This window comes from Pseudochaenichthys georgianus, unplaced genomic scaffold (assembly GCF_902827115.2).
Source record: "Pseudochaenichthys georgianus unplaced genomic scaffold, fPseGeo1.2 scaffold_1354_arrow_ctg1, whole genome shotgun sequence".
NCBI classification, from domain to species: Eukaryota; Metazoa; Chordata; class Actinopteri; order Perciformes; family Channichthyidae; genus Pseudochaenichthys; species Pseudochaenichthys georgianus.
The window spans coordinates 1-19151 of record NW_027262233.1 but is presented as its reverse complement, the minus strand read 5'-3'; the positions used below and the strand labels follow the sequence as shown (position 1 = coordinate 19151).

The 19151-nt window shown below is 41.4% G+C and overlaps 1 protein-coding gene across 1 annotated transcript; it reads right to left on the bottom strand.

Annotated features, from left to right (window-relative positions):
- Nucleotides 1–13059: 13059 nt before the first annotated feature.
- gsc (goosecoid) lies at nucleotides 13060–16055 on the bottom strand. The gene is made up of 3 exons (XM_034077173.1): nucleotides 15581–16055; nucleotides 14496–14755; nucleotides 13060–13208 (listed from the first exon to the last, which is right to left on the bottom strand). Exons 1-3 carry the CDS (start codon nucleotides 15891–15893, stop codon nucleotides 13062–13064), a joined length of 720 nt encoding a protein of 239 aa, XP_033933064.1. The 5' UTR covers nucleotides 15894–16055; the 3' UTR covers nucleotides 13060–13061.
- Between the last annotated feature and the right edge of the window lie 3096 nt (nucleotides 16056–19151).

Genomic DNA, 19151 nt, shown 5'->3' with positions numbered 1-19151 from the left:
TGTTTCTTAATGCTATTAACGTCTTTCATTGTTGTAAAGCACTTTGAGTTGCCTTGTGTTGAAATGTGCTAGATAAATACACTTGCCTTGCCTTACATAGAAACATCTAAAACCAAAAAGTGTGGATTAAAGGTAAAGAAGAAGTAGGAAATCTTAAAGCAACATATTGTTTGTTATGTTTTATTCCTTTATGTTGTAGTTTATGTTCACTTAGGGGAAACAAAAGCAACCCCACATGTCCCATGTCACTGTGCTATACACTTGATATGAACAGTTGCCTCTTCTCACATCGAGTAGACCCAATTCAAACGGTATTGTTATTATATTAGGCTTGTTTTGTCCTGGGCTAAATATCTGTTGGAAGACATCTGGATATCTCATTGCACTTGATGATAAATGATAAAACCATTAAAGACGTATCTGCTGCAATACAGGGAACCAGTAGGCACAGCCTTTTTGTTTTTATTATCTAATGTAAAGGTAGTATCAGTTATACTCTAACATGTTAGCTTATATTAGACTGAACAAAATATAAGTTATAATTGTGATTGTATTAAACAGAATGTGAAATGTCATTAACATTCGTTATGATAAAGTAACCTTTGACTTTAGATTATTACCAATGATACCAATACATTTGTGACAACCTGGATTTATAATCGTGTTGGGGAGAAGACATTCTGCTGTCCTGTCGTGTGTTGAAGAGGCTCAAACCCCTGTGTTCCCTTCCAGGGGGGTTTCCTCCCCCCCCCCCATATATATGCCCACATGGGATATGCTGGTAAAATAAGGAAGAAGATCACAGTTCAAATTGGATGAGAACGTTTTTAATAAAGTTGGAATGTAATATGTCAAATATACCGAAAATCAAAAAGCATGTTTCTTTCCAGTAAACCTCTGTGGCCGAGCTGCCAGAGAGGGTGAGGGAGGCAGCGGCAGCAGCTCCATATACTGCAGCCACATGTGGGGAATTTAAATGTCTGTGGTGGTAGCACCGTGTATTTGTACATGCCTTTATGCGTGTCGGTGTATCCATGCAGCCCTAATGCGGCCTCAGGGCTCAGCCATGGAAACATCCAGAGAGAAGATAGTCGTGGGCAGACACACAAACCGGCTCCAACCGCACAGCGTCCCGGGGAGAGATGGTAATAATAGAGGAGGAAGTTTACATTTGTAAAAATATGCTGTTATTTGTCTTAGCTTTCGTTTATGAGCTGGAGTCGGCCGTGATGAGGGAGAGCATTTTGTGAAATGTTTCTGCACGTGGACCACAGAGCGGCCAACACCCGGGCTATCTTTAGAGCGGGATCCACCCTGAGCCGTCCGTCCGGCCGCCAGGTCCACGACTGCTACAACTCTCCAGACCCCCGAACACTAACAGCGTCATTCAGAGACACACACACACACACACACACACACACACACACACACACACACACACACACACACACACACACACACACACACACACACACACACACACACACACACAGACACAGACACACACACACACACACACACACACACACACACACACACACACACACACACACACACACACACACACACACAGACACAGACACACACACACACACACACACACACACACACACACACACACACACACACACACACACACACACACACACACACACACACACACACACACACACACACACACACACACACACACACACACACACACACACACACACACACACACACACACACACACACACACACACACACACACACACACACACACACACACACAGACACACACACACACACACACACACACACACACACACACACACACACACCCTGCCCCGTCAGGCGGGCTTAGTACAATGAAAAAAACTGAAATATTATGTCAACAGATTTCACAAAACTGTATTAGGTTAGTTAAAAACAATAATATTAAGTTTAAATACAAAATATTAACTTCTATTAACAACTTAGGTTCAACTTTGCTTTCAGCTAACCTAATATAGTTATGTGAAATGTGTTGACATAATACATTTAATTAAAAGTAACGTTTATTTGTTCAGTGTCAGAGCAGCTCGCCTACAGCAAGAAGAAACAGGTCAAATATATGTTTTCCTAAATGCTCGTAAAAGGAGCAAAATGTATCTGCTCTGAAAGTTAACTCAATAGCTAATTTTTCTTGGACTCCGCCTTTGTTTTTCCAAGTGCTGGGAACTGTGCATAAAAAGGTCAGAGACATAATGTTTGGAAAAAAATAAAACGAGTTCCATTAAATTTGTGAAATAGAAAATGAGTGAAAAGGAGATGAATGGCTGTGGCTCTGTGGATTGCACTGGTGCTGTGCAGTCCAGCACTTCATAAATCACCGCGCTACATACGGGGAATTAATAGGGATGGTGTGCCTCGTGGTTTATGTGCGGGCCAAATCTCAGAGAGCCTGATCTGGCCCGGCTCTAATCTGTTTCTCAAAAGTCACCGTAGAAGCCTGCAGTCGCCTTCCTCTGCCCCGAGCCAAGCACAACTAAAAGAAAACATTATATACTGCTTAAGACTAATTAACACATGGCAGCAGATTTATCAATATCTCCGTTTAACTTGTTCTCTCAGGGCGTACCCAGGATCAGAACACTGATATTGTATATTTCCTCATTCCAGTAGAAGATATCTTCTAGAATCGAGACCCATATGCTGCTAAAACTAGACGTCATTATTAAAAGAAAGAGTTTTCTCTTTTGAGAAGGTTAGGGTTGGGGTTAGAACAATAGGGCACATAAACTGAACCTGACAAGGTCTCAAGTGTAACATGATGTTAACCAGTAATTACTGCTTCCCATCCCATGTGCCATGTATGTTGTGCTGTCATACATTCATGTGTCTCCTGTCAGTACATACACATTGGAATATCTCCTCATACTGTACACCACGAGGTTATCTGGTCAACCTTCTTTCTTCCCTCTTTTAGCTGTTTCGTTCTAAACTGAGATATGAACAGGGTTTTCACAAATGTTCCAAAATGTGCACATATTGAATTCGGATTATTCAGGTTTATTATCAGGGTTATTATTCCCAAACAGCTGGGCAGCACTCTCTACAACCAGACAACTGGACAGCTTGGATGTCCAGTGTTTGCTGATTTAATTAACTGATTCAATTTGATTTGAATATTGCAATTCAAATGAACAAAGTAGCGATAATTAGATGTGAATATAAGGGTTATATTTTTGAGAATCAAAATATTTTTGTTATCCTGTTTAATTGGTTTTCTGATCGTTTCACACATGTTTTATAAACAAATGTATATATAAAAATAATACAATTAAAATTAAACACTAAAGCATTTAACCAAAGGAAATTAAAGTATGAATGTAAAATAAAATTATAAAATAAAAATAAAATATATCTATATAAGCATAAGAAGTTAAAGTAATATTAGATCACATAAATGATGTAGAATACAAATATTTAAGAAGAAGTTTATAAAAATGTGCACATTTGTCCTCCAGGTCAACACATCCTCACTCCCAGGTCGGCCTATGTTGACGTTATGTCAAGTCCCCTGCCGGCTTTTTCCAACGCAAGGGGGGGGGCCTTAGCGTCCATTTTCAACGCAAGGGGGGGGGGGGCCTTAGCGTCCATTTTCACAAGGGGGGGGGCCTTAGCGTCCATTTTCAGCTTTCCGGGATGTCCATGTGCTTCTATGGACGCTCATGGAAGCACGGCATTCGTTTGTGTCAACTGCCCTTAAAGGCAATGAAGACACTACACTACCCAGAATCCCCAGCTATCGTTTGGACTACACCATGTGCTCTGTTTGACAAACCCCGTGATAGTCCTCAAGCTCTGTGATTGGAGAGTGTGCTCCGAGGGTTACCGAGCCTCGAACAGCACTTGAAATGGGATGGAACCACGGCAGACTGTTCAAAACTGGATTTGAACGGGTCCACCGCGTCCCCCCCTCCCCCACCCCGTCCCCAGAACTACACATGCTGGCTATTGTGTTTCGCAACATGTTCTCTATGGCACGTCTCTACTGGGAATTGTAGTTTTAAAAGACGTTTTCGTATTTCCCATAATAAGAAGTTGACAGTATTAAACTGTGTACATCCCTGGAGGTTTAGGGGACAGGAAACACTCACATTTAAAACATATAATTAATAAATGGGTGAAAATTGCTGGTGCCCATAATGGGCAGTATTAATATATATACCCACACGCCAGCTAAGGTCAGAAGAGCTTTATTTAACAGCTGGACTTATGTTTGTGACCCCTCCTGTTGTTAATTGATAACATTACATTACATTACATTAATTGATAAGCCTGAAACATGCACTTGTCAAGGTTCAGAGGCACATTTTGCAAATATGGCAGTAGCCATCGATCAGCTTAAGATAAGATATACTTTATTGATCCCAAGTTGGAACATTTGCGTTACATCAGCATGTGTAACAGTTAAATATGCAGAGGTGTTTATTTGAAAATCATTTAGTATAATCACACAAATTCTGTATTTTATATTCAACAATTCTGTGTTCTTTATTTATTGATTGTTCAATACCTGACAAGGCCGGAGATGAAATATCTGCATACATCATAAGAGTATAATACATTATGTATAATATCGGTTAAAATAAGTGCTTCAACATAGTTAACATTGCTGGAGGTATGCACAAATATTGATAGATGTCTTGTAATGCACTATTGAGGAACCTGCAACCCAAGTTTTTCATTCAGTGCAGAACTACACCACAGTTGTGTAGGCCTATATGATATGTCAATAAACCTTAGAACATCTTGAAATCTTGAACGGGATGTGCAAAATAGTCATTATATACAGTCTTTAATTAACTATTAGTAGAGAATAACGAGTAATGAATATACTTTATAGGGATCCTATTAATATCTAATAATAAAAATAATGAAATTCAATAACATGCTTTAACCACCAGGTGTCCCTTTATATCAGCTGTGCACCTTTATGGTGTAAATACAGCCTATCTACCAATTGGATCAAATATAAAAGTGAGCCGAATTAGTGTTGATACGGCAAGGAGACGTATTATGTGAAAAGAAATGTAAGATGTTGTTTAATGGCTGATATATTTATGATCCACGTCACGTTTTCAGTTCCTCATGTTTGTCTTCTCATCAGGGCTCTATAAATACAGAACTACGGCAGATATGTAATATTTAATGCAGCCGAACCGTGTATTACAATGCCGTTATGTGATGACTTTCAAAGAGAAAAGCAAGCACACTCGGAATAAGGTATTATTTTATTTTTTTAAAATGTTTTCGGTCTGTTTCCGGTATTTGTTAATGACGGTGTGCTCTGAGATGTGAGACTGGAATTGCACAGGGGGGAAATAACGTAGGCTATCTTTAGATGCGGATTTTGTTAAACTAATAGGTTTGCGCTGTGGACCAACACTATACATTGACGGGGAAGGGGGTAGCAATAAAGATAACACCATTAAACAGTTACACAACATAACAGAAATAATATCGATAGCAGCGTCCCTAGCAACCACCTTGGTAACAATGAAAACGTTGGACGCAATTTCCTGAAGTAATCTTCGTAATAACTAGCAAACTAAAGATCATGTACATCCACTGCACACATAATCTGAAATAACAACTCATATTTCTCGCATCAAATGACATCAAAACGCATTTTAATGGCCAAACTAACTTTAAAATAGGCATTTTACACCCAGAATAAAACGAAGTTCGGCCATGTTTTCTTTTTCTGCAGGGAGAAATGATAGCTGGGGATTCTGGGTAGTGTAGTGTCTTCTGCCATCCTTTACTCCGAAAAAAGATTTGTTTCTCCGAATCAAAGGGGAAAAATACAAAAGCATTGCACACAATTTAAACCAATCAATGTTGTGTAATTAACAAGGATAATCTGGTGTTTTTTAGTCGATGAGTAGTGCAGATATCACTGTAAAATCAATCGTCAGTAAGGGGAATATTTACTTCCGGGTGTGCAATTCTCCGCTATCCAATGAGAATGGACGCTCACATTGCCTTTAAGGGCAGTCGACACAAACGAATGCCGTGCTTCCATGAGCGTCCATAGAAGCACATGGACATCCCGGAAAGCTGAAAATGGACGCTAAGGCCCCCCCCCTTGCGTTGAAAATGGACGCTAAGGGCCCCCCCCTTGCGTTGAAAATGGACGCTAAGGCCCCCCCCCTTGCGTTGGAAAAAGCCGGCAGGGGACTTGACATAACGTCAACATAGGCCGACCTGGGAGTGAGGATGTGTTGTCCAGGTTATATGTACATGCTGTATGATAAACCTGTGTCTCTATGGCTGTATAGCATATCAGCTGTGTCCTGTGTCCTGTGTCCTGCATCCTCTATCTTGAGTCCTGGACTTCGGGTCCTGGCTGAACCTGTCTCTGCGGTCCTGCCTGACTCTCACCATGCCGCTTCCCTGATGGCTCCCACAGGATAGCTGACATCCTCGTGGATTCATCTTCTTATTACAGACACATGCATTTCCAAACATTTGGTGCAAATGTATTATCTTTTCGATTTGCACACGGCATCTATTGCACGTCTGTCCGTCCTGGGAGAGGGATCCCTCCTCTGCTGCTCTCCCTGAGGTTCCTCCATGTTTCCCGTTAAACTGGGTTTTCTCTGGAAGTGTTTCCTTGTGAGGGTCTAAGGAGAGAGGGTCTAAGGACAGAGGGTCTGAGGACAGAGGGTCTAAGGACAGAGGGTCTGAGGACAGAGGGTGTCGTATTGTCATACTGATATTCTGTACACACTGTGAAGTCCACTGAGACAAATGTAACAGTTGTGATATTGGGCTATAAATAAACACTGATTGGTTGAGAGACGTCATGTGTCCCAGTTGTCATGCATCAGCGCCCAAAGTGCCAAAGTGCCAAATACCTCATTCACACCAACGCAGCTCCGGTTCAAGCTCCGTGCTAGAGCTTTTCAGGTTCAGAACCGGTTCTTCGGTTTAGCTCCGGCTCTTTTCACACCGCCCAGAGTCCGACTGGTGCTGCGTCATCGTTTGCGTCATGACGTAACCGTTTGCGTGCCTGCTTCATAAAGCCAACCCGCGCGGAAACCCCTCACAGCTGACACCGACAACAACAATGGCCGATTGTGCTCCAGCTTCCTCTGCACCCCTACAGAAGACCAGGTTCCCAGCAGGCAGCTGGCCTCTCCAGAGGACCAGGTTCCCAGCAGGCAGCTGGCCTCTCCAGAGGACCAGGTTCCCAGCAGGCAGCTGGCCTCTCCAGAGGACCAGGTTCCCAGCAGGCAGCTGGCCTCTCCAGAGGACCACTGCTGCTGCTAAGTGTCTCCATGGTTGTGTTCAAGCTGGATCCTTGTTGTGGTTCAGGAGCTGATGTGACTCAAGCTGGTATAGATTCATAGCAAACAGGTTTACCCATGTGTGCAATAAGGACACATGCTATTGAGTCCTTGAAGCAATACATGACACTTGATTTGTAACAACCTTTTTAAAATATTGAAGTTCAAATCTTTCGACAACATGTTTCCAGCTAGATTATAGATGTATGAATGAAGTGAGCTGCGATCAGAATGCACCACGTGACGCTGCGTGTCGTCCCGCGCAGCTCCAGCTACCCAGGCTGTTGCCATGGCCGCGCGGTCCATTCAAAGCAGAACGGACTCATTCGAAGTTCAGCTGGATGTTTATTTGGCTCTACTTATACAACTTAAATACACATGTAGAAATATAAACTCATTCATAAAAACATGGCAAAGCAGAGATAACTGAGCATCTCCGCTCATGAGGGGGTACACAGATGCAGAGGATGGTAAAGAAGACTGTGTCAAAGTAGGATCTATATCAGACCATGTGATCACTGATCCACAGCAGCAAGGTGTCAGGTGCTACATATGAGCCTTAAGTTGTTTATCAAAGGTATGGAGGCTTCCCCCCCGCAGCTTTATGACATATGCATGTTCTCTCCTGGAGGTAACAGTACATCTGTACAGTGGCGGCTGGTGGAAAATATTTTTGGTGGGGCTGTTGATAGAGTGAGTAAAACATTTTTTTTGGGAGAAATGACCCCTTAAATTAGGACTTCTGGTGATGTCATGGCGCGTTTCCAGTGCAGCGTGGAGCTCGCTTTAATGCTGCGTTCAGACCGGACGCGATGCGAATATTCGCTTCGCTCTAAACGCTTCTATCGCATCGCTCTAGTCGCTCGAGTTTCACCGCAGCTGTCAGCTGTGTTTACTCGCATCATTCAAACAAGACGCGCTGGCTCGGGAGCTACAGCTACAACAACAACATGAACATATTTTACCGTGATTAAATTGTAATACACGTTTCTAAATGATGCCGATGTAACAACATACTGATACCGGTTAGTAAAAACCATGAATTAATGCTTTGACAAGTCTGCAGACAGACGGCAGAGAAACACCTTTGAGAATGCTTGTTCCCTGAATGGAGCTTGGCTAAGCTAACGTTATATATGCTCCGACCGTCCACACTCACAACAACGGCCTACAGACATAAATAAACCAGCGACTGTATTCTCCATGACACAGACAGTCAGTTTGTACTTGTTTAACTTTTGTCTAGTTTCTGAACAGATCGTATCTGTCCCCGGCTGTTTGAAGAGCAAGCATGTGAAACAAAAGATAGCATTTACCTGTTTGCATCCAGCTAGCCATGTGAGAAGCCTTGTTGATACGTTTTGTCTTTTTCACGAGCTTGCTGTGATATATACAAATCGGGTTGGTCCGGTCCAAGGTCTTTAAGTATCAATTTATCTCCCAAACTTCTCCTTTCAAAAGGATTGGAGAGTAGCTCTTGGGCGGACCGAGGTCCGGCGACTCCACCTGCACACCATTCTCATCCAAATACTGCGTCACCTTGGTCACTCACGAGTCTAAAAAACAACTCCTCACGTCAACGCACGTAAGCAACATGGGCGCCAACGTGAGCGCCCACGTGACCAAAATATTTGACGGCGCTGATTGGCTGAAATTATGTTTCGGCAGCACAGTTTACTATTGAGACTTTTGCAACCTGCTGGTTGCTGCTGTTTCGCTCGGGGGCTCTGCCCCGTAATGATAAACTAATGCCATGGGCAAGGCCAGGCAGGAAACAGGTGACTTATCAGTAACTTTAGACATCGTAACACAATTTTAAACGAGATTGTATTGTAGATTATACATTTTTTTGATACTAATTGCATGATATTTACCTTGTTCATTAAAAATTAAAATATAAAATATATTTTTTTTTTAAATATATATTTTTTAAAGTTATTTTTTTTTATTTAATATTTATTTATTTTATTTTATTTTGTATCTGGCAAGAGGTGGGGCGGCGCCCCTAGCGCCCCTATGGGCCGGCCGCCACTGCATCTGTATCACATGAAGTATGTATCTGTGTCACGTTAGATACGACCATCATCAGTATGCAGCGCTCTGTTCCAACATGTTGTTCTTTATGATATGTATCAGACTGCTCATTGTCACATGTCAGGAATAATGCACATATAAGCATCAGGTCGGAGCCACACGCTGCGTGTTCCTTCATAGAGCACTGACAACACTTTAGGAACTCAGTGTAACTAAGTAGATTTACTGAAGGACTTAAGTACTTCATTTTATAATACTTAAAGTTTTTACTTCACTACATTATTTGAAAACTGTAGTTACTATGCAGGCTCATAATATGTGTATGTATTAAGGATTAATATACCCAGCAGTATACAGAGTTATTCAAACAGATCCACCTTCTGCACCAAGGTCTCTGATCATAGTCCAGCCTTATAATAAACAAAGTATTCCGAAAAAAGGCCATTTTGCTTAATGAGTATTTTTAGTTTTGATAGTTTGATGCAAATACTTTTGTACTTCTGCTTGAGTAAAATGTAATGCAAGACTTTGACTTGTAACAGTGTATTTCTACACAGACAATAAGTACTATGAGTACTATAACACCCACACACATGGTGTTTGATGCGCCGTCAGAGAGAGACGGCTTCAGTCTGATTGGAGTCCCACAAAGGAACGGAGACAACACGAGCCATAAAGAATGTCAGTGTTACGGCTTGTATTTCATGTGATCCCCAAACGCTGCCGTCAGCTGACAAGAATAACATACACTAGGAAGTATGGAATGGTTTTAAAATTCTTTGGCAAGGAAACATCTGAATATCTGTTAGCTATCAGCAAACAAGCTTCACTATATGAAGAGCGAGCACTTGTCCGAGCTGGGCTCAGAGGAGCAGGGTTCGAACCCGACCCGAGAGCCTCTGTCTGACCCACAAAAGAATAGTGAAGTTTCATGTTTGTAAACCATCAGATGGGGAGAGAGTCTTCTGAGGAAGAGAATGACATTCTGAATGAATAATGTGTTTGTATTCATGATGTACTTTTTCTTAGCATGGTGTCATAGTTTTTGATAGACATAATAAGAACACTGGATCTGAACCGGTACTACTTTTCCTCTGTGTATGTTATAAATAGATTTATATATAACTGGATTGTTCCGGTGAAAAGCAGTGGGCGCAGTGATCTCCTGAGGGTCAGAGGTCACACCATCAGACATTAGTAAGACGTGGATCCATGATGTGATGGTAGTGAGCACCAACAGTGTTGGTCCGATGAATAAATAAGAATGAAGACACGGATGGTGCGGCTTCGCTGCTTCAGCTGTGTGTCCTCGGTGTGTCTGCAGCTCTCAGCTGTTCTTCCTGCTGCCTTCGGGTCCGTCTCACGCCTTTCTAACGGTCTCTCTGTCGGAATGAGGTTTCGTCACAAACAGGACACGGACGGTTCTTCACTAATTATTTGAAGAACAATTATGATCACTACTGTCAGTGAATTATGGCTCTGTCGATAACAACATGCATATTGTCTTCCTGTGCGGCCATTACACCATTTGAGATGTTTTCAGAACTAACCCTACTTCACACACCGTCTGGTTATCCATCGAGGTGTTCCTCTGATCTGAACTATATGATCACACTTTGCCTTTCTCAACTCAAACATTTGTTTTTAATTTGTGAAAAGTAGATCTATTGACCTCATAACTTACAGTAATGACTTTGTTTCATCTCAAACCTTTATTTGACCAGGTGGATCCCATTGAGATCGTTTGATCAAGGGAGACCTGATTTGACAAAAGCACAGATTTGGGTGATTATGTAAAGCTTTAGATGAACCACGGGAGGGCACACGTTGCACAACTGATGGAAAGACCACACCTTTAAGGTAAAACATATCTGTCTTTCAAATGTTTAGGATTTATTAATAGTTTTATAGAAATAGTCTTTAGTTGCAAGGTCGTAGAACGAACTTTAGCAATATGAAGGTCACCGTGAGTCCAAAACTCAAGCAGCACCAGCACACGCTTTGAGCCGGCACCAAAACAACATTTCACTTTCAAATTATTTTTATTATTTTTTAAATTTTGTAATTGTATTCTTATCCAGCATATCTTCAGTTATATTTATGGCATATTGTATTCCTTTTTTCATAGCATAAATATTAGATTGTATTTGTGCTTAACATTGATATATTGAATGTACTGGAAACAGCCTAAATACCTAACGGTTCATTTATGTTATACTATATCTGGGGCCCTGCGGCGAAATGAGTATGTGAACCAAATATCTTCCCTTCATCCGCGCTGATGCCAGTTGTCTTTTATTGAGTGCAATAATGACAAGCTACATTTAAAAATGACACACCTCACATTCTTTGAGACAATCTCACTATATGTTGTTCTCACTTTATGAAGAACACTTATATAATCTATGCAATTCAATACAGCAGCTCTGCCATACACTCAAGTTAAAATAATAATACCGCAGTGTAGAAATATTTTGTTAAAAGTAAACTATATACTATATATACACATATTTAAGAAACACATCTACATTTTCCAAAGTGTCTATTTTCTGAGTCATATATATAATTAGCACTGGTTTATAATGAGGATGCGTTCATGTTTCTACCAGTTTAATGTTGCAGCTCGTAAATGATGAACACATGTTCATTGTTATACTGTCACATATCTCTTTCCATAATAGGCTACATCATAATGTAATAGTGACTTAATTTCTGTATACATAATGTAAACCTACACAAGTATAACGAATGTTGTAAATAAATGACTTAATTAAAAGTACAATATTCAGATTTGAGTGAAGTAGAAGTATAAACTACTACAGTACGTATAGGTGCATGCACTTAGTTACCTTCCACCACCTAATACACTGTATAATGTTCCGCTTTAATCTCGTAACGGAAATGCGTCCCACAGTTGTCAGTAATGTTTGTCTTCCTCCGGAAATATAGCCTATATTCCACTCCAACGGTAAGAGAAAAGGGATTGTATTATTATGTTACAAAAAGGCTTCAGAACAGAAGCACCCGTAAACAGTTAGAGGACTGCACGGGTTGAGTCATGGCCCAAGTCTCTAAAAGATGTGTGTGTTGGCTGGACGGAGGCTTCTAATACTTCCACCTGACACAGTCTACAGCTCTCTATTTTCAATAGTATTTAAATTCATATCCGTTGTCCATGCTTAAATGAGTGGCGATACCTTTTTTAAAACTACAATCGACGCGGGAAATGTGAAATGATGACGTGCTTTTGTTTTCCTCCCCGTTAAAACGCTTACTAAATTAAATCCCTCCCGTTTTCTCAAAAAAATCAATTTTGAGCTCCCAATTTGTTGTCTCAAAGTAAAAGTCGGACAACATGTTGATGACATTTCATTTATATTGTAATGAATGCTCTTCATCCTTTTACGTAGCTTTGCTATTTTTGCAAAATAAGATGATATTTCACTCAGCTGTGTTTTGCAGTCAGTGAATAATGTCACAACGGAGAGAATACCGGAAATACAACATTTAATATCCACATATAACATCACCATATATTCAGACATGCCCCCCCCCCCAGCCAGCGTAACCTTAATTACAAAACTTAAATTAAATATAAATAGCGGACACAGGATCAATAATAAAACGTAGATATTTACAGCTGTGCAACATCGCAACATAACCCGCGGCATGCCCCCCTCCCCCCCCTGTACACTCTCAGGGTCCTCAGCTGTCAGAGTCCCCCTCGCTTTTCTCCTCCGGTTTCTCCGCGGAGGTTTTGGAGGATTTGTTCCATTTCTGAGAGCTCTCTGACTCCTCTGATGAAGACCGTTTCTGCCTCCTCCACTTCGCGCGCCGGTTTTTGAACCAAACCTACGTGATAAAAAAGCACAGTTTTAATATCTAGATTTAAGGTTTATCTTTTTCTTGCTTTGTCCTCAATATTCCCGGTCAAACCGAATAGAGCGAGAGTGAGTATATTTCAGTGTATTTATTTGAGTTTGACAGTAGCCTACAATTAATACAAATTCCTCCACTCTAAATGCACAAAGCTCATTTCCAGTTCATACAGGTGTTGGGTCAAATGATGCACCCCCGTCGTGAAATGCACCCCTTGACACGGGAACGCGCATTTGAACATATAGTCCGCTATGCTATGTTGTCTTTTTGATGGTCGAGTCCTGGATGTTGCATTCATTCATTCGTCACTTATTTTTCAGTTATTGTTTTATTTTCAGGCCAGGTGCATTTCACGACGGGGGTGCATCATTTGACACAACACCGGATTTCGAATGAACCCTTTATTTATTTTATCGCGCAATTCAAATGAAAAAAACATTGTATTCCACTCATTTATAATGTGTTTCCTCTGGTGTTAAATCACTGAGCAGTGTGAGGATCATTGCGGTATATATGGCATTTCCCCCGTGACGCCCCCAATGTATGACCCAGTCCATTTAATTGATATAGGCATAGTCCAACATTTCACAACTTAATGACATCAAATGTATATTGGTCTTTTTTATAAACGAATTAAAATTAGAGCTATTCCATGATGTCACCTGTGAATAGCCTGATGTCATATTGTGTATTATCGCGGCAAGTAAACACTTTCTTTCTTCGATAAATGATCAAATAAATTACTCGTAATAGTAAATATACCTTGCTATTATTATTATTATTATTATTATTATTATTATTATTATTATTATTATTATTATTATTATTATTATTAGTATTAGTAGTAGTATTATTATTATTAGGCTATACTTGTTCATGTTTAGCGTGGTTTTCCATCTAACAGTCTTTTTATTTTTCATTCATATTTAATTATCTGTGTTTTAAAGGTTCTGTTTTTATGTGAGAGGAGTTTCTGTAAAATGTGCAATATAAATACGTTTATTATAATATTATTATAATGATCTGTTTCTGGAACTCATGCGTTTTTATTCTGGAAGTAGCTAAAACTAAATGATTTAACCTCCCTTTTTTCTTTTTTAGATACATTTCAAAGGCCTTGAGGAAAAGCCGTAAATAATAGGAATAATAACAATAATAATTGTTGTGCCACTGTAATAAGTGGCGCAACGTAAATCTTGTGTAAATGTGTTGTACTTCTAACCGCGGTCTGAGTGCGTGATGAAAAGCTGAATCTCTGACCTCCACCTTCTCCTCCCGGAGGTGGACCTTGCGGGCCAGCTGCTCCCGGGTGCCCACGTCCGGGTACTTGGTCTCCTGGAAGAGGCCCTCCAGAGCCTCCAGCTGCTCGTCCGTGAAGATGGTGCGGTGCCTCCGCTTCCGGCGGCAGTGCAGCTGGTTGAGGAGCTGCAGCTCGGTGCGCGAGAGGCTGCCCATGTTCATGTAGGACATCATCTGGTGCGGCACCGGAGAGATCAGCACCGAGCCCGGGCTGTCGTAGCCTGCAGGCGGGGGAGGAAACACCACACAGCGGTGAGTTAAGGGCTGAACGCTCCTACTGTCACAGCGCGTGAACACACACAAACAGGGCTCTGAGCTATGTGGTTGATTGGACACTCTGCGGAGGTTGGACACGCAGATTACAGCTGCTGCGTGAAAGAACGGACATCTGAAATGTAAGAGTTGTCTCTTTTATGTAAGTGAATATGTTTTCTTAGAATAAACAAACTCCAGATTTAAAACAATCGGTCCTTTTGTACATAAACACGCATCTATGGAAGTCACTGCGTGAAGCAACAGTTTGGGTCCGGCTCAGTGACAGGACACCAGCAGGGCTGAGGTCATGACAACAGGATGAAGACATCACGCAAGCATCTGATTTAAGATTACAATATGTCCTGCATGGTTTGGCGTGTGGGTGCATTTGAAGATGTTATTTCATGCGTAAATAAAGGTTTTAATTATTTTATGCATAAGAACAACAATTATGTTTTTGTCTTCGCAAAGAATGTTGTCACAGATTAAAGGACATCATCAAAATAACAAGCGTTAAGGTGACACATTAAAGGGTGAGGGTAACTTTATGAATCACAATATGCCATTTAAACTGGGTTTGACTATGTTGTTCAAACCGAGCCCGGGTGCAACAAATAAACTATTTTAAAAATGGCGCATCACAAAGTCCACATTCTATTATTTTAATACAGGCACAGTTCTTTAATCCCGCAGAGGAAATACCGTTTGAATTGTACTTCCATAAAGTATAATGAGCACATTTTAAGATGTGTAAATACAAGTCGGAAAACATCAGCAGTGTTCGGTCGTACCTGGCGGGATGCAGGGACACTGCTGCGGACTGAGGCCGGACACAGAGCCGCAGCACGGCGGCCCTCCCCCGGCCCCCTGTACGTGGAGCTGTCCGTAGTAGTAGCCGTTATATCCTATCCTGGTCCCGTTCATAGTCTGAACTCCGGGGGGAGACGGCCCGCATGTGGCCGAGTACAGTCCGTTGTAGTCGGTGTAGATGGAGTCCGTGAGGCCGGACAGTACCACCGGGCCGCTCCGGTGCAGCAGCAGCGGCTCCTTGCAGCTCGGCCGGCCGGACAGGATGCTGTCGATGCTGAACATCCCGGCGGGCATCACACCGGAGGGCGGAGGGAAAGTGGTAAAAGTGAAAACTGCTCGGTAAAGAGAAAGTCCTGGACGGGAAGCTGTCGGTGCCGTGTATAACAAGTTATCCTAGAAGTGCGTCATGGTGACTCTGAGGTTACTTTTGTTCCATGCATGCACTGATGGTCTCGAGGATGCGGACTGGCTCTTTAAATGGGACCTGCTGGGAGCTGCGCTGCTTTTATACCCTGCTGACGTCACTCCGGAGCGGCTGCTCTGGGATCAGCGGCCGCGCGGACGGCTGCAGATGTGTGTATTGAGAATTAATTCAATTAAGATAATCCGTACTGTTTGCAGACTTTTGGAAACTGTTGCTGCCTCACAGAGACTCTTCCTACACAGTAATCCGATTATTTCCTTGTCAATGAAGGCATTATAATCTAATGGAACACATTTACATTATGATACGCACACGGGGGGGTTGCGTCCGTAATAAAGGAGCAGGTCAAATCTAAAAACGAACACCACAAATAAATAAATACATTGATTAACCGGCTCATTATCTTTAAATTATAATTCTACTAATGTTACCGGATTTCAATTTTTTTTCCATTTTTGTGTTTAACATATGATTTTCTATTGCTTTATATATAATACGTGTTTAGGGCTAGCACGTAAAGGTGATATAATACGTTATTTAAATATAAATATGAATTGAACAATTTTCAAATCGTCAAAACATGTCAGGTTTCTCCACAGGCCTACCTACACCCTACTTCAACTCAGTTGTGTCTTTATTTAATATAGCCTACATTCAGCCGCCACAGGAACAGGATGCTGGTAGGCCATGCTCGGAGTCTGATCGTTATTATGACATTATTATTATTAGTATTACTTTAGAATGAGATGCTATAAACACTTCCAAGGTATATCAATTAGAAGTTAATACATGGACCTGGAGATCTGCAGGGACAACAAGCTGCGTGAAATTGCAATCAAGGCTTTATTTGTTTTGAAATGAATAATAACCATATTTCCATGTCAGACAGAAGCCGCTGAGCATTACATCTGCGACTCATCTCATTATCCAGCCTCCGCGCGCGCTCCGCGGGGCGCACATCAGCGCCTTCCCTCCCCGGCAGCAGCTCCTCTCTGCGGGTCAACAGCACCAGCCTCTCCCCCTGACCGGGATAAGATAGCGGCCCATTATCGCCTCCATTCAGCCTGCAAACAGAGTACTTATTGCATATGTACACCGCTAATCAACATGCTGAGTGGGGGCTTGTCTGTGTGTGTTTGTGAGGTGGGGGCTGCTGTGGAGGAACGTGGATTCCCAGTGCAGACCCTAATGGGACTCATTGATTGCATTTAGCGCTCAATGTGTTCTTAACACATGTCGGGCTGACAGATAAGTTTGTGATGTGGAGATGTGCCGTGCGCGTGAGAGGTGATTAGCGCGCCGCGGACACTTTGAGGCGCTTTGTCTGAAGCTAATGCGCCAAAGCGACCGATTTCACCCATCCGCACAATGCGAGCCCACCTTCCTGTCCCCCCGCCTTCCTGTCCCCCCGCACGAGGACACACATTACAATAATTCACCGTGGATATGTGGATACAAATATGTATCGGGCATTAACTCCAGACTGCACTGCTCAAACCAAATCATAACACATTATCTAGCTTAAGAATGCAATTTCAAATGTTCTGTTTTTTAAATGTAGGACTTTATACGTTATATCATTTTTAATTGTTTAATACTGCAAATAATATTTTATTATCGTCTTATTCTTTTTGAATAAACTGTGTTTCGCACTGAACAAATTGAAACGTTGATCTTAATTAAATGTCCACATGTTCCACTTATCACTGATGGTTAGTTGAATGCAATGATATCAAGTTGAAGCTAATATGTTTTATTTCAATTTAATATCATTGAGGGAAAACAATTCTACTTTCGGAGAGACTTTTGATAATGTTTCATGAACACGTACATTTTTGTTCATGCCTGCAATAATGTGTCATATGGGTTATAATATAACACACATTACGATGTCCTGTTTCTTTTTTAAATACATTCCCTTCAATGGTTTGTCATTCTGTGGAAGCTCTATTTCTGCCCTGTGTTGTCTGAGCATGAATTCCTTACGTGTGTGTGTGTGTGTGTGTGTGTGTGTGTGTGTGTGTGTGTGTGTGTGTGTGTGTGTGTGTGTGTGTGTGTGTGTGTGTGTGTGTGTGTGTGTTTGTGTGTGTGTGTGTGTGTGTGCGTGCGTGTGTGTGTGTGTGTGTGTGCGTGTGTGTGTGTGTGTGTGTGTGTGTGTGTGTGTGTGTGTTTGCACTTCATTTTACATATCAACAATCATGAGCATGGTTTGATTTACTGTACAATGTTGAGACAAGAAGAATACACCAAAACATTTATATAAAAATGGAATGAAAACATTTATTCAATTTCTACAAAGAGGTGTGCTCAACAATGGATCTTTGCACATGTGGCCCAATTTTCAATTGTTTTCCCCCCAATTTAAAATGGAACATTATATATATCCGGGATAGACATGCCAGATACTTTTACATATTTATGATTCCTGTTTAAAAAATGTTGGGGCCGGTTTGGAGGGTGTGATGGTCAAAAAAGACGGTCCTCAAAGCGTATTCAGCATAAGTCGAATATAGAATCCCAGCTTTATACTCAGCAGGTGTATACAGTTATTATTCCATACACATTTCCAGTGATACCAAAAGCAAAACAGGATTTTAGATTTAAAATTCTAATTAAATTGAATTCCCTTTCTACATTCCAGCTCAAATACTTTACAAGTGGGCACAATTTGAATTTGAAGCATTTTATGTTGCGTTTCACAGCACACAAGGATGAGTTTTCGGCTCACCTGCATGCATGCATGTGATAGAAGTCTTGTTGTTGTCTCCTTTTGATATGGAAACATGTTCCTGTGCTGAAAAGCTTTTTCTGTAATACAGTCACAGCCCTGAGAGAGTGGGAGGGAAAGAACGGGGCCATATGCTGTTATTATTTCTATATTTCTACCTCCAAGTGGCAGTGAAAGGGCTGGGTCAAAGGGATTGCTTTAAAACGAAACATCCATTTGAAAATAAAAGCCGTGAAGGCAGTGTGAAGGCGGTACTTAAAGGTGAATAGAAGTGTCAATCAGGCTGCTGATGGAGGCTGAGGACTCACAATAGAGGATGCATCTTTATATATCAGAGCCTGATCTGTAAACCTGGTTAAATACGGCAAATACAACAGGAAGACTTGGTAATGCATCCTTC

What these genes read in the sequence shown, in the direction of transcription:
- gsc (XM_034077173.1), bottom strand. Translation starts at nt 15,893, where the DNA reads ATGCCCGCCGGGATGTTCAGCATCGACAGCATCCTGTCCGGCCGGCCG. An exon ending in GTGTCCCTGCATCCCGCCAG is followed by an intron (nt 14,756 to 15,580) that starts GTACGACCGAAC and finishes CCCCGCCTGCAG; the next exon opens with GCTACGACAGCCCGGGCTCG. An exon ending in TCCGGGAGGAGAAGGTGGAG is followed by an intron (nt 13,209 to 14,495) that starts GTCAGAGATTCA and finishes TTTATCACGTAG; the next exon opens with GTTTGGTTCAAAAACCGGCG.